Here is a 15,782-nt window from a genome sequence, read left to right on the forward strand (position 1 = left end):
AAGTCATGAAAGGCAAGGACCTACATCCAAGATTACTCTATTCAGCAAAGCTTTCATTTAGAATGGAAGGACAGATAAAGTGCTTCACAGATAAGGTCAAATTAAAGGAGTTCATCATTACCAAGCCTTTATTATATGAAATGTTAAAGGGACTTATCTAAGAAAAAGAAGATGATCAAGAACATGAACAGCAAAATGAAAACAAATTCACAACTATGAACAACTGAACCTAAAAAAGCAAAAACAAACTAAGTAAACAAACTAAGGAATCATCTGGCAAAAATGTCACTTTGCCTGCTGTGTTCAAGGCTCCCATTTGACCAGATATTGTGAACTTTGTTGACACCAACTTGCGCAAAAACAATAGACAGCCCTATCCTGTCAGTGAATTGGCAGGACATCAAACCAGTGCTGAGTCTTGGGGTACTGGTAGAGCTGTGGCTCGAATTCCCAGAGTTTGAGGTGGTGGAACTCATCGTTCTGGCCAGGGTGCTTTTGGAAATATGTGTCGTGGGGGCCACATGTTTGCACCAACCAAATCCTGGCGCCGTTGGCACCGCAGAGTGAACACAACACAGAAATGATACACCATCTGCTCTGCCCTAGCTGCCTCAGCCTTACTGGCACTGGTCATGTCTAAAGGTCATTGTATTGAGGAAGTTCCTAAACTTCCTTTGGTGGTTGAAGATAAAGTTGAAAGCTACAAGAAAACCAAGCTACCAGAAAACAGCTACAAGAGGCTGTTTTGCTTCTTAAGAAGCTTAAGGCTTGGAATGATATCAAAAAGATCTGTGCCTCTCAGAGAATGAGAGCTGGCAAGGGCAAAATGAGAAACCATCATCGTATCCAGCGCAGGGGACCCTGCATCATTTATAATGAGGACAACGGTATCAACAAAGCCTTCAGAAACACTCCTAGAATTACTCTGCTTAATGTAAGCAAACTGAACGTTTTGAAACTTGCTCCTGGTGGGCATGTGGGCCGTTTCTGCATTTGGACTGAAAGTGCTTTCTGCAAGTTAGATGATCTGTATGGCACTTGGCATAAAGCAGCCTCCCTCAAGAGTAACTACAACCTTCCCATGCACAAGATGCTCAATACAGACCTTAGCAGAATCTTAAAAAGTCCGGAGATCCAAAGAGCCCTCGGAGCACCATGCAAGAAGATTCATCGCAGAGTCCTGAAGAAGAATCCGCTGAAAAACCTGAGAATCATGTTGAAGTTAAATCCATATGCAAAGACCATGCACCAGAACACTATTCTTCACCAGGCCAAGAATCACAAGCTCCAGGTGGATAGAGCAGCAGCGGCACTAAAAGCCAAATCAGATGAGCAGGGGGTTCCAGGCAAGAAGCCTGTGGTAGGAAAGAAAGGAAAGAAGGTTGTTGGTGTTAAGAAGCAGAAGAAGCCTGTGGTGGAAAAAGAAAAGGCTGCAGCTACCAAGAAACCAGCAGCTGAGAAGTAGCCTGCAGAAAAGAAACCTACCACAGAAGAAATGAAGCCTGGGGCATAAACTTGTATTTGTTTGTTCTATAACAGTCAAGTCACTATGGACAGCTAGTTTTGAATAAACATGCCAAAGGCAAAAAAAAGGAAAAAAGATAAAAAACGTGTATAGTAAAATGACAGCAAATGCACAATTATTAACAAGCACACCTAAAACAAAAACAAAAAGAAACTAAGCAAACAACTGGAACAGGAACAGACCCACAAAAATGGAGAACACATGGAGGGTTAGCAACAGGGGAGTGGGAGGAGGAAAGAAGGGGAAAAGGTACAGAGAATAAATAGCATAGATGATAGGTAGAAAATAGACAGGGGGAAGGCAAGAATAGTGTGGGAAATGTAGAAGCTAAAGAACTTATGACACATGGAGATGAACTAAAGGGGGGGAATGTGGGTCGGGGAGGGTGTGCAGGGTGGAAGAGAATGAAGGGGGGTAATGGGACAACTGTAATAACATAATCGATAAAATGTATTTTTTAAAAAAGACACTAAATACTTTATATATTGCAAATCAGTATTAGATGAATGAATAAATGATTGTAATATTTTGAACTTGAGAATGTTCAGCAAGTTGGCAATGCTCTTTGTAAGAAGTGATAGCTCTCATGAGGGGTGGGGTGGTATCACTCTCTAGGGAGTTTGTGGGTTAGAGTTGCCAGATTTAGCATGTAAAAATACATAAGGCTGGAGCACAGAGGATTTTTAGGGCAATGAAACTACTCTGTATGATACTGTAATCGTTGATGTGTATCATTACATATTTATCCAAATCCATAAAATGTACAACACCAAGAGGGAAGCCTAATGTAAACTATGGTCTTAGGGTAATAACAATGTGTCAGTGCAGATGTATCAACTGCAAGAAATGTGCCTTTCTAGTAGGAGATACTGATAATGGAGGCAGCTATGTATGGGTAGGGGAAGGAAGTATACGGGGAAATCTCTGTCCCTTCCTCTTAATTTTGCTGCATATCTAAAATAGCTCTAAAAGAATAAAGCCTATTAGCAATACAGGAAGCCCAGTTAAATTTGAGTTTCAGACAAATAACAAATAATTTATTAGTATAAGTATGTCCCATGTAATATTTGGAATGTACTTATAAAAATTATTCTGAAATATTCTCAAATATAATTTGAACTGGTCTTTCTGTACCTGACATCCCTATGTAGAGTAAGTGTAGGATATTTTTGATTAACATATTGTCAAATGGCAGGGGAGTAGGGCCTGTGAGCTCTACTGGCAGGGGCCAGGGACACTTAATGTCTTGAAATTATGGGACAGTCTGATGCGGTGAAGAACTGTCCCCTGTCAAAATGCTGATAGCACCACTTGGGAAAACTGGCAGACTTGTGGGGAGGAAAAACACTTTTTCTCTACCCTCTTATTTGTAGTAAGCAGAGGCCTGCAAATTAAATTGACAAGAGAAAAATTGTCTACTTTCATGCATAAGGGAACCAACAAAGGAAGTGGGTAGCTCGTTAATCAGTTGAAGTTAGAGGTTCGAATATCTGACTTAGCAAGGGAAAGGAGAGGGGAGAAAAGTTTTCCATAGAAAGAATTAATAATCTTTTTAAGAGAGACAAACAGGTTTTAGGAGAATGAGGAAGAGATAAAAAGTGTGTGATAATGTTTGTACTGGTGGTCTTTCTTCTTCAAGGCTATAAAGCTCCCCAGAAAGTGGGGATTTGTGATAGGTTTACTCTTGGCTTCCTTTCTGGGCATAAGAGCTGCCAGAAGAGTGAATTTATAGAAATTTCTTTTCCCCAAAATTTCTGCTTTTAATAAGGAAATCTCCAAGGCAACTTCTTTCTGCATCTGTTGAATCTCAAAGGTCTTCAGCTAAAATAATATTCATACCAACTCTGGGGTTCCAAGTGGGTTGCCGTAGATTCTTAATCATTAATCTGCTTTCTTCTTTAATGTCTTTTCTGTAAAATCTTTGGAAAGAATGTTCTCAATTATAAGGAAAATTTGGTAATAATTTTTGTATTTATTCTTAGAGAGAGGATTGATACAGTAGAAGGAAAACAGAAACTGAAATTTAAATTTTGACTGTGTATAATGGCTTCTGTTTCTATACTATAGAATCTCATCATAATGCATAAAGTGTGCTTTTTAATCAATTCTAGTTACTTTCTTTCAAAATAAAAACACAAGGGTCCAAAGTTATTAAAACTAGAATATATGAATGACATCTCCACTTATTAATGACAGTAAAAAATAAAGCAGTGTGAATCCTGGCCAGCTGGCTCAGTTGGTTGTAATGTCATTTCGTAAACCAAAAGGTCATGGGTTCAATTCCAGGTCCATGCAAATACCTAGGTTGCAGACCAAGGTATTGGAGGTGCATGAGAGAAGCAACCAACTGATATTTCTCTTTCATATGGATGTTTCCCTCTATCCCTTCCCTCTCTAAAATCAATAAGCGTGTTCTCTGGTGAGGATTAAAAAATAGATTAAAAAATAGATTAAAAAATAAACCAGTGTGGTTCTTTTTATCATTTTGTGTAATAAAAAACATACAAAAGATATTCTTTAAGTTTAGAAGTTGCTAATTATGAGTACACCTTCAAAACATGACTTCATTACAGTTTGAATGAAAAACATTCATTCAAACTGTTGTTTTGCCAGTATGATGATTCCCAGGAGGAAGGGGAAGTGGAGGAGGTAGAAGAAGATAAAGGGGGCATAAATGGTGATGGAAGGAGACTTGACCTGGGATGGTAAACACACAATACAATATACAGATGATATATTGTAGAATTATATACCTGAAACCTTGTATAATTCTATTAACCAATCTAACCCCAATAAATTTAATAAAAATATAAATTCAAGCAAAAAAAAAAAACCAGTTGCTTTGCTTTTTTAAGGTTTTGGTGGTTTTTTTTTCTTTTTTTGCTTTTACAAGGATACAAGGTCTAAGAATTAGGTTACAATTCTCCACATATCAGCACTTTTCTTCTTCATCACCTAGAATCATATTTAGTATCTGAAGTGCTTTACTTTAAACCTCTTTGAGAAATATAGGGATGATAAATGTGACCCAATTCAAAATTCAGATGGAAAGGAAAAGAAATACTATTATTAGCAGTGGTTGTTAGAAATACTCACCTAACTTGTTTGAGATAGAAACATCCAGGCTCTTGCCTACTCTGGAGGCAATGAATGATACAGGAGAATTCCAGGAACAGCTAGTACTACAAGAAATCTATAGTCCTCCCAAACTCAGTGGAATTCAAAAACAAAGCTATCTTAATCAGATCTATTTTCATAACATATTTTCATATGCTCATGTTTGGGATTTTGAAATTTTGTCTGCTATTCAAGTATGCTATTTTTTCTCAAAATTTAGTCCTCAGTTTTTAAGCCTTACTTTAGTTTAAATGAAATCTGCTCAAATCAGAAATTGCCCAAGTAAATATTTTTTGGTTTTATTGTCCTTTTCCCCAGTGAATTACTTTAGCAGACAGTTACATAATTTCCAGTCCCCTCTTTTCTTGCCTTTGTTTCTCTAAGGCTTTGTAATGGCAGTTATCCATTTCCCCAGCCTCCCATGATGCTTAGGGGTTTGCGATGTGACCCATTTTTGGCCACTGAAATATAATAGGGAGTTGCTTGGTAGCATCTTAGGAAGACTTTCCTCTTTGGTTAAAAAAAAAAAGTCAAAAGTGAGGAGATTTAAGTTTCCTTTTCCTTCCTGTGTGTTTTCTGGTGAGGAAAATGTGGGGGCCTCTACGTGTGCCCATCAGGAGAAAGTCCACATTTTGTTGCTCCACCATCCTGAAACCATCTTTGTTATATGGCACGATTACATGTCTCCATAACTCAAGCCACTGTTGGTTATATGTGTGTATATAGAGAAAGCCTAAAAATCTAATCCATAATACTATATATGCATTAAAATATTTTGTATGTACATCATGTTTGCATTTGTTAATTTGGAAATACATAGTTATGCTCCATTTGTCTCTTCCCTGGGATGACCACTCTAAAAAGTAGAACAGGTTCTGTGGAATTCTGGAGAAATCTAATATTACAGTGAAAAAGGAAGAGAAGAACATACAGACAATTGCAATCACCAATTATAGAAACATCATTAAGGGAACCCATAATTAGGAACTGCCATGCTAATATAAATGTAACTTTCAAAGTCAATACTTTTCTAATTTTATCCCATCTGTTACACTAGCTCCTTTTTTAAAAAACAACTTTATTAAAACATAATTCACATACTATAAAATTTATACTGTTTCTTTGAAAAGGATTTGGAACCTACTTTGCAGAAAAGATAGACTATCAAGTTTACCCTTTCTCATTCCACCTACACCCTCTATTTCCAAGTTTGTACTCTCTACCCTTGAGATTTTATTCCTTGGTCTTGACTTCATCGATACTCTTTAATGTCTTTCCATTTGTGTAAGGAGCTACCTCTTAGATAGGCCTTTCCAAAGGAGAAATAAGCAGCAGGTTGTGACACAAACGAGGTTAGCAAAACACTGCGGTCAGACAGCAAGAGGTCTGGGCAGGGCAAGACTGCTGACAAGGCTGAAAAAGCAGGGCTTGGCAAGTTTAGGAGACAAGAAGCTTTAAGGTCTCATTCAAAGGTAGCAATCAAGGTCAGAGAAGCAAACTAATTAGACTCCTCAGGCTGGTGGTCTAGAGTAAGTGCTAGAAAGAACTTGTTCTTTGATTTTGCCTAGGGAAACATTGTCCTCCTTAACTATTGTGGACTAGGTTTTCTCTTGTCAGCCCCTCTCCCTGTCAGACCGTTCTGGATATCAGGGGAATTTTAAAATTTCTTAATTATTAAAAAACAAACACATGAAGTGATTTTTAAAAGAAGTATGAAAGGCCCTGGCTGGGTAGCTCAGTTGGTTAGAGCATCCTTCCAAATACGTCGAGGTTGTGGGTTCAATCCTGGGTCAGGGCTCAAAAAAAAAAGCAACCAAGGAATACATAAGTAGATGGAACAACAAATCAATGTTTCTCTCTTTCTCTCTCTTTTTTCCTCTCTCTCTAAAATCAATAAACAAAAATTAAAAACAGAATTATGTAAGGAAAGAAAGAAGGAAAGTAAAAAAAAGGGAAGACGTCTGTTTTTATTTATTTAAAAGCTCTCAGTATCTAAGTCAGATTCAAGGCTTGGCTAGAGAATGGAATCCTTCACAGTGGGATAAATCTTCAGAGCCTTGTAATTTTCTTCATAAATTTTCTCTTTTCAGGACCTGGCTTGAGTACAGGGTAAGGAATAAGTACAAAGGCAAAGACATTGCCCTCTAATGCTTTCTTGTGTCCTTTTCATACATTCCTTAAAGTCAGCAATTGACCTCCTATATCCATAATCCAAAGCTCTCTTCTTGGACTTTAATTCTTTTTACCTTCTGAGTAAAATAGTTTATTTTTATTTTTTCTCAAGAAACATACTTTTTGAAGTTCCTCTATGATTCCCCCTTTAATCAGCAGCCTGTCTCCATTTCCACTTTCTATGAGAAATTTTGAAAGTTTTATCCTCCTCTTTTATAGGATAAAATCTTTTTAGAAAGAATATTAAGCAAATAAACATACCATGTTAGACACCAAACTTCATCATCTATAATAGAAAGTTAGAAACATGTAAAAATATTGTCTTATATATTTTTAATTTCATTTTTGAAAAACAAATGAGGATAAGATTTATTTTTCTCAGGAATATATACAACAAAAGTGACTTTTACATATTCAACAAAAGTTTTTTTTTTAACTACCTCTAGTTCTGATGATTCACAAAGCAGAATGCCCTATGTATTGAAAGTCCATACTGGTTCAGATGGATGAGCTTTAATAAAAGTAGTGCTTACAATCTGGAGCTCTTTCTATGGATGCTTTTGATGCAAGAACTACAATCAAAAGCTTCTGAACCACAAGACTATGGCAGTGTTCTTCTAGAACACAGGAAAAGGAAGGTATTGTGGCCATTTGAATTTCTAGCAGTTTTGGCTACAGAAATAAGGGGTTTTAGAAAGCTGCTTACTGAGTGTCCTTCCTTAAAAGCTACTCCTTTTCTTTAATCTGCTATGTAAAAATTTAAAAAATCAGCTGGTGAAACCAAATTTCATCTATCCTCAACTCTTCTTTCTTCTATTTGTACAGACCCCTGTTAGATGTTTTTCTGTGATATTAATTTTCTTCCTGGTGTCTCTACTTTTATTTTTAAAAAATCCCACTGGCAGCATTTGAGCCCAGTTATGTAAAGTTATGCATAAAGTATTTTTCTTGCCTTTCTCCCATATCTTTTCTTCTCTCCCATTCTGCTCTTCTCTCTGCTAACTCACGTGTTCATATTTTCCAAAGTCAGAAGAAATGGAAATTCCATGCTGGTTGGAGTGTAAGTTATCATGTATTAATCTTATGATCCAAAGTGACAGAAACAAGTTAAAACTCAAACCAAATTAAGCAAACAAGAAAAAGGAGAAGAAAGAGGAAGAGGAGGAGGGGAAGGAGGAGAAGGAGAAGGACGAATGAAAAACAAAATAAAAGTAGGCGGGAATATTTGGGCTCACAATTGGGTATGATGGGCATTACACAGAAACAGACCACGAGTCCAAGTGAGGTTGTCATGGTGTCCTCCTACTTCCTATCAAAAATAAACTTAACTCTGCTTGACTCTCTTCATTCTTACCTAAAACACTCAGGCATCATCTATGTTTAGAGATGATGGTCTTTTCTTTTAAAAATGCAAATGTTCCCTTTTGGCAGAAAAATCCCAGAAAAGAATTCTTATTGACCCAATGAGGATTCATCCCTGAGTCAGCTTCTGTGGCCAGGGAACCTGAAGTGAGGCAGTATGATCTAGCAGTCAAGGGCATGTACTCTGGTGGGATTTTGCAGATTTATGTAAACTAAAAGTAGATTAACCAGGCTGGTAATTCCATTTGAATGGGAACTACCATTGTCATTCTGAAAATTCAGGGTAGACCCCTAGAACCTAAAAACTGACTTGTGAGGGGCAGTACAGGTTCTAGTTGCCCGTGTCTCTTTTCATCTATCATTCTTTAGCAGGCATTTCCATTTTTCTAAGCAAAGAGAAAAAAATAAGGATATATTCTCAACCCACTTACTTCTAAATTTGGGATTATTGTGAGAATTCTTATGATTTGTTTTTAACTTCCAAGAATTACTCCTAGGAGATGCAAGTAGAGCCACACTAAGCCTCAGCAGAAACTTCTGCTTATGTAGTTGGCCATTATTCTCTGTGGTTTACCTTACAAGGTTGTGTGTCTCTCCTAATGGGGTTGTTACTGACAGAATTGTGCTGTTTTCGAATATATATGTTTTGTTATTTAGTTATACATTGGTGATCAAAATGTGTGACTCATTTCATTCTCCTGTCTTTATGCAGAAGTAGCCTCAGCCTACATTGCACACTTAAAGCCATTCAAGTAGCTCTTACATAGATATAGATCGCTTGAAGGGCGCTTGCAATGGTGTTTTAGGCAAAAAAAAAAAAAGAGTTCAGCAGTTTCTTTTGCTGGAAAATTTTATGTTCTGCCTCATCAGTTCACGAATATAAGCATAGTTCCTGATAATCTTTGTTTATAATCTAATTAGGTAAAAATTTCCCCTTGCATACCCCTTTTGTTGCATTTGTTTTTAGAATATATCAGCCTTTTAAAATTATTCCCCATGCTTGAGAAACATTCTCAAAATTTCTGTAAATTAATATACCTCCCTTATCTTTTCTTACCTTTTTGCTAGAGCAGCAATTTTCAACCGGTATGCCCAGCAAGTTTTTAAAACTTGCAATGCCTGACTCTTTAGTCAGGGCCATTGACCTCTTTTCCATTAGATTGTCAAATAAAAAAAAATGACAACAGCCAACACAACAATATAGCCTTCCAGTGCAGATGAGCTAATATTATACATATTATTTTTGTCAAATAAACAAAATAAATTTTTTTGATGTGCCACAGAATTTTAGTACTTAGTTTATGTGTCATTAAGTGAAAAAGGTTGAAAATCACTGAGCTAGAGGGAAGTAGAAGGTTCTGATGATTTCTAAAACCACACTTTGCCTTCCATTTTTAAGACTTTATTTTTTAAGACTTTTAAAAAAAAATATTAGGTTCATAGCAAAATTAGGAGTCAGGAACACAGGTTTCTTAAATACCCCTGCCCTGACACAGGCATAGCCTCCCCATTGTCAACATCCCTCACCACAGCAATACATTTGTTACAACGGATGAAACTTTTGGGTTGGCCAAAAAGTTTGTTTACTTTTTTCCATAAAACAAAAGACGTATTTTATCATTTTCACCAATAACATTATTCATTTGGGTATTTTGAGTATGTTGGCTACCTCCCACTATTGGTTTCTAGTGGGTAGAGGCTAGGGGTGCTGCTAAACATCTTCTGACACATAAGACAACGGCACAGCAAAGATTTATTTGTCAAAAATGTCAGTAGTACCAAGAAACTTTGCAAACCACTTTTGATACATTCAATCAGCCACAGTATCTGCTCCATACACAGCACAAATCTTTTTATCTTTTTGCATTTCAGTTGCGTTTTTACCTTTCTTGAAATAATAAAGCATAATAACATAAAAAATGTTGCATATTTTCTTCCATCTTCAATATTAAAGTGGCTGCACAAAAATCCACCAATTTTGATAATTTTTAAAAAAAATGCATGCTGATATGACAGCTGTCACAATACAATCTAAAAAAAATTTGTTTCACATGAAGTTAAGGACCACTAAGCACTACCGGAGCCATCATATGGAAAAAGACACAATGGACTTTTTGGCCACCCAATACCTTAACACATCTCAATCACCCAAAATCTATAGTTTATATTAGGGTTTAGTCTTGGAATTGCACAATCTATAGGTTCAGACAAATGTATGATGACATGTACCCATCAATAGTATCATGTAGAGTATTTTCATTGCCCTCTTAAAAAGGCTGTGTGCTCCATCAATTTATCTGCAACCCCCAATCCCTGACAGTCACTGATTTTTTTACTGTCTCTATAGTTCTGTATTTTTCTGCATGCCATATAGGTAAAATCATATGGTGTGTAGCCATTTTAGATTGGTTTCTTTCACTTAGTAATATTTAAGTGAATATTTGTTACAATGGACTTACTCGTTTAGGTCCTCCATGACTCATCATGGCTTAATAGCTCATTTCTTTTTAGCACTAAATAATATTCCATTGTCTGGTGTATCAGTTTATTTACCCATTCACCTAATGAAGGGCATCTTGGTTGTTTCCAAGTTTTGGCAGTTATAATAAAGCTGTTGTGAACATCTATGTGCAGGTGTTTGTGTGGATATAAGTTTTCAACTCCTCTAGGTAAATATTGAGGAACATGGTTGCTAGATCATATGGTAAAAGTAAGTTTAGTTTTGTAAGAAACTGCTCAATTGTCTTCAAATGGGACTGTACCATTTTGCATTTTCACCAGCAATAAATTAGATTTCCTGTTGCTCCACATCCTTGTCAGCATTTAGTGTCATTTACTATTATCAATATTCCAGATTTCAGCCGTTCTGATAGATGTGTGGTAGTATCTCTTGTTTTAATTTGCATTTCCTGGATAACATATGATGTGGAACATCTTCTCATATGCTTATTTGCTGTCTGTATATCTTCTTTGATAAGGTTTCTATCAAAGTCTTTGGCCCATTTCCTAACCAATTGTTGGTTTCCATATTGTTTTAAGAGTTATTTGTATGTTTTATATAATGGTCCTTCATCAGATTTGTCTTTGGCAAATATTTACTCCCAGCCTGTGGTCTATCTTCCCATTCCCTTGGCACTGTCTTTCACAGAGTAGAAGTTTTTTATTTAAATGAATCCCAGCTTATCCACTGTTTCTTTCATGACTCATGTCTTTGGTGTTATATTTAAGAAGTTATCTTTAAACCCAAGGTCACCTAGTTTCTCCTCTGTTACCTTTTAGGAGTTGTATAGTTTTGTGTTTTATTTAGGTCTATGATCCATTCTGAGTTAGTTTTATGAAGGGTGTAAAGTCTGTTTCTAGATTATTTTTTTTGACATGTGGATGTGCAGTTTTTTTCAGCACCATTTGTTGAAAAGACTATCTTTGCTCCACTGTCAGACTGCCTTTGCTCCCTTGTCAAATATCAGTTGACTATATTGATGTGAGTCTATTTCTAGGCTCTGCATTCTGTTCCATTGATCTATTTGCCTATTCTTTCACCAATACCATACTGTCTTGAAAACTGTAGCTTTATAATAAGTCTTGAAATTGGGTAGTGTCAGTCTTCCAACTTTGTTCTTCAATATTGTGTTTGCTATTCTGGGTCTTTCACTTTCTTCATAAAGCTTTAGGATCAATTTGTTAATATCAACAAAATTACTCTGGAATTTTGATTGGGATATTCTCTTTTCTTCATTCATGTCCAAGTGTCTATTGCCCACAAGTTGCACCTGACTCAACAAAACTCCTGCTGTTGTCTTCCACATGGCCTCTCCTTCCCATTTCAAAATTACTTCTTTTTTAAAAAATGAAAGTTCTCACATATTTATTACTAAACCAACCTAATAGTGCAGAAGCATAGAAACAAATACTACTTTCCCAATAAAACAAGTTCAACTGTCCAGATAGTAGTGATATTTTCAGAATGATATGGTAAGATGCAGGTGACGTTGAAACAGTATAAATATGTGTGCCATCCCATTTGTAAGATTCCTTGTAGACATAGCTTGGTTCTTCTCGAATGTATCCTTTTGGAGTTGTACCTTATTTTATTACCAGATTCTATCTCAATCCACTGAGGAATGGGAAGATTCTGCTTTTGTTTCTTGGCCAGTAGTTATTTTTCTTTTTCTTAACTGATATTAATAGCATGACTTAAAAACTCTACACTTGATATAATTGTCATGCAAAATACATAGATGAATACTGTCTTTTAAAAATATAAAATAAATAAGCAGAACATGAAAATAGGCAAGTTTCTGTTAAATAAATACAAATGTTTTAAAAAGGAAAGTTTTGCTTTCTATCAGATTTTTTAACTTTTTAAAAAGATTTTATTTTTATTTACTTTTAGAAGAGGAAAATGGAGGGAGAGAGACGGGGAGGAACATCAATGTGTGAGAGAAACATCAGTTGATTGCCTCTCACATGCCCCCAACTGGGGACCTGGCCCAGAACCCAGGCATGTACCCTGACTGGGAATCAAACCAGAGACCTTTTGATTTGCAGGCCAGCACTCAATCCACTGAGCCATACCAGCCAGGGTTCTATATCACGTGAAGAAAGGAAATTATTTAAACAATATTCAAGTTTATTAAACAAATTTTTAAAGTATTATAAAAATGTTTCACTTTCATCAGCTTCAAGGTTTATGTTGCTCTTAAATTTTGCATATAACTGAAATTTTAAATCTGCTAACACCAGCTAAATTGTTTCTACTCTAATTCAAAAGCATCAATTTATTTTTGTATTTTTTCTTTGTTTATCCTTTCTTATGTTTGTTCTTGAGAATGGCTAATGCCATTTAATTGCCAATTTAACAAGGTATCATTAGAGTTGTCATCTGAAAACATGATATCCTTACAAGCATCTTTTAAAGCTTGGAGTTGTTTTTTATGTCTATTTCTTCCTTTATCTCTGCTATTCTACTAGTTTTCTCTGCAAATTTGCTTATCATTTGTTGATCTTCCAAAGTAACATCAACATCTTCTGCAGATGCCTTCATGGGGCTCATATCTTCATGGCCAGTAATTACTTGATCCTGACAATTTGAAAGAAATAGAGTCAACTGCACATACCACAATGGTGGAGAAAAGGAGAAAGAGCAAAATTACATCTTTTGACTTCTACTTCATCCTAATGAAAATTCCAGTAGGCACAAGAAGAGCCTTATCTTGATAAAAGACACAACTGTTTTGTGTGACTTGTAGTTCAAAAACTTCCTTAGATATATTTAACCAAGTGAGTATTTCCCTAATTGGCTGAGTCTCAGGGACTTTTTTGGTTGGAGGTGTTTACTTTACCTATTTTTTAAAAAGGCTGGCCTTTATAGTTTCAGAGTGGGACAAGGTAAGAAGGTGAGCTTTCCTTTGTTGTGAAGAAGAAGAAAACTGTTTTAAAAGATAGTTGTTGTTGTTCTTGTTTTTTCTACCAGAGGATCACTAGAGATGGAATTTAAAGAAGTCAACTCACCTTTCCTGTCTCCTTTTACCTTGCCAGGAGAGGATAAGTGGTAGGTGCTAGTTGTATTCACCTTGGGTTTCAGGGGATTTTGGAAAACACATAGGGCCTGTGCAGCCTAAGAGATCTAAGTTCAAATCCTTGGAGGGTGATCTGACACAAATCTAATATGACCTTGGGCAAGTTATTTAATCTCTTTGAGTCTAAGTTTCTTTATTTGGAAAACAGAGATATTATCCTTATTGTGTTTTGAGATTTAAGTAAGATAAAGAAAATGCCTATTACAGTGTACAGTGGGTGTTTAATAAACAGTAGCTTTTATCAATAACTGCCCTTTACATGCAAACACCTTAAGGGTAGAAAAAGTTCCAGCTGAGTGAGTGTGAGTCAAGAGTATTTAATGACAATTTCCAAATTTTAGAAGTATTGGAATTAATTTTTCCATAGTAACATTATAAATGATGGCTAGGGTCCTGTATCATTGCTTAAACATGTATATAACAGATAATATTCCTGATTAATTTTGCTATAGTGAGATTGCTGTTGGCAGTACAGACAGGCCCTGGGGCAGTCAATGTCTTAGTTGCACAGGGTCCCTCATATTATTTTTATGAGATAAGGAGTTTGGAATGCTTGTGTGAAATTCAGCAACAGAGCCTCCCCCCCACCCCCGGCCCCCGCCATTTCAGCCTTAGTTATGAGAATAGGGACTCCCTTTACTTCTAACCTCCCTCATTTATTAGGTGCTGGCAATGAGGACTGAAGCTTCCATTGGTGGCTCCAGTGGCAGGGCCCTGGGAAGAATAGATTTATGTTGATGTGTTTAGGATGAGGGTGACTGGGAGGAGGGTAGTATAAGGAAATTGGAGAATGAGAAAGAGGCATGATTACTTCTCAATCTGAGCTGGTTTCCTATATGCTTCTTTTCCCTTACAAGGATCTCAGAATTTAGCGTATTTCTTTCTTTACACTGTCACCACCATTGAGTCTTTAATAAAAGTGTCTCTTCCCCTTTAAGCCTAGCACTGAAGAAAGCATAATTTCTTTTTGCCCTGCCAGCCCCAGAAACTGTAGTACTTTGTTTTCTAAGAGATTTTGCTGCTAGGAATAATGCAAAATATACAGAATATTACTTTTTAAAAAAGACTTCCTTTTTAACAGCCAGCCTTCCTCTTTTATTTCTTAGAAATAAAACTAAAGAAACTGAAAAAAAAAACCTAAAGAAAAAATACAAAAGCACATAACCTTTGAGCATTCAAAGGAAATAATGATATTACAGTTCAGGGAATAATTAGATTCAAGAATTCCCTGGGATTCCCGTGTGTGTGTGTTGTGTTAGGAGTTAGATTTGTGGCTCTGGAAAGAAGGTTACAGAAAGAGCATGATGAAAAGCAGAGACCTGTATAGTTAACCTTCTCCTCCATTTCCTTTCCTTACTAATTTTGCCACAAGGTTAGAGTGACACTCAAGTTGAATAAGTCAGGGCTGGATTTAGAATTGGGTAGACCATTGTTAAGAAGAGGTTATGACATTAGGAGGTTATTTATGAGGAGCAGCAGTTTAAAGCAAAGGTATTATCTATAACCACCTCTCTGGGGTAGTTCTTTCAAGGAAACTTTTAAATATATGTAAGTAAAGTTCTGTCATATTCATCTTTGCATTCAGCTATTAGTATCTACTCTGTGCTATAATAAATATTGGGGAATCAGGGATACATACAATAGATATATTAAAGATGCTTGTATAATCATTAATTTAAATGTTTTGCTAATTGAGCTGCCATACAATATAATAACAATTCTTCATAGCAAAAACTATTTCATAGCTCACAAAACAGTAGAGAATCCTTCCTAAAGGTCAAGAATCAGCAATTTTTTTCTCTAAAGGGCCAAATAGTAAATACTTTTGGCTTCCCAGGCTACATGGTCTCTGTTGAAACTACTCAGTTTTGCAATTGTAGTGTGAAAGCAGCCACAGATGCTATGCCTGTTTATGTTCCAATACAATTTTATTAACGAATATGTGAAGTTTGTATAATTTTCATGTATCATTAAATATTATTCTTGTGTTGATTTTTTCAACCATTTAAAAATGTAACCCTTGGTCA

At 36.1% G+C, this 15,782-nt stretch overlaps 1 protein-coding gene and 1 pseudogene across 1 annotated transcript; one reads left to right on the forward strand and one right to left on the reverse strand.

The window, feature by feature from the left end:
• The first annotated feature begins 270 nt into the window (after positions 1 to 270).
• LOC114498460 (60S ribosomal protein L4-like) lies at positions 271 to 1,585 on the forward strand. The gene is given in 2 exon segments (XM_036020685.1): positions 271 to 716; positions 719 to 1,585. Coding segments are annotated over 2 exon segments (831 nt in total). The 5' UTR covers positions 271 to 632; the 3' UTR covers positions 1,466 to 1,585.
• Positions 1,586 to 12,800: 11,215 nt separating this feature from the next.
• LOC118499521 lies at positions 12,801 to 13,305 on the reverse strand (annotated as a pseudogene).
• Positions 13,306 to 15,782: the final 2,477 nt, after the last annotated feature.

The sequence above is a fragment of the Phyllostomus discolor genome, chromosome 3, assembly GCF_004126475.2.
Source record: "Phyllostomus discolor isolate MPI-MPIP mPhyDis1 chromosome 3, mPhyDis1.pri.v3, whole genome shotgun sequence".
Classification (NCBI taxonomy): domain Eukaryota; kingdom Metazoa; phylum Chordata; class Mammalia; order Chiroptera; family Phyllostomidae; genus Phyllostomus; species Phyllostomus discolor.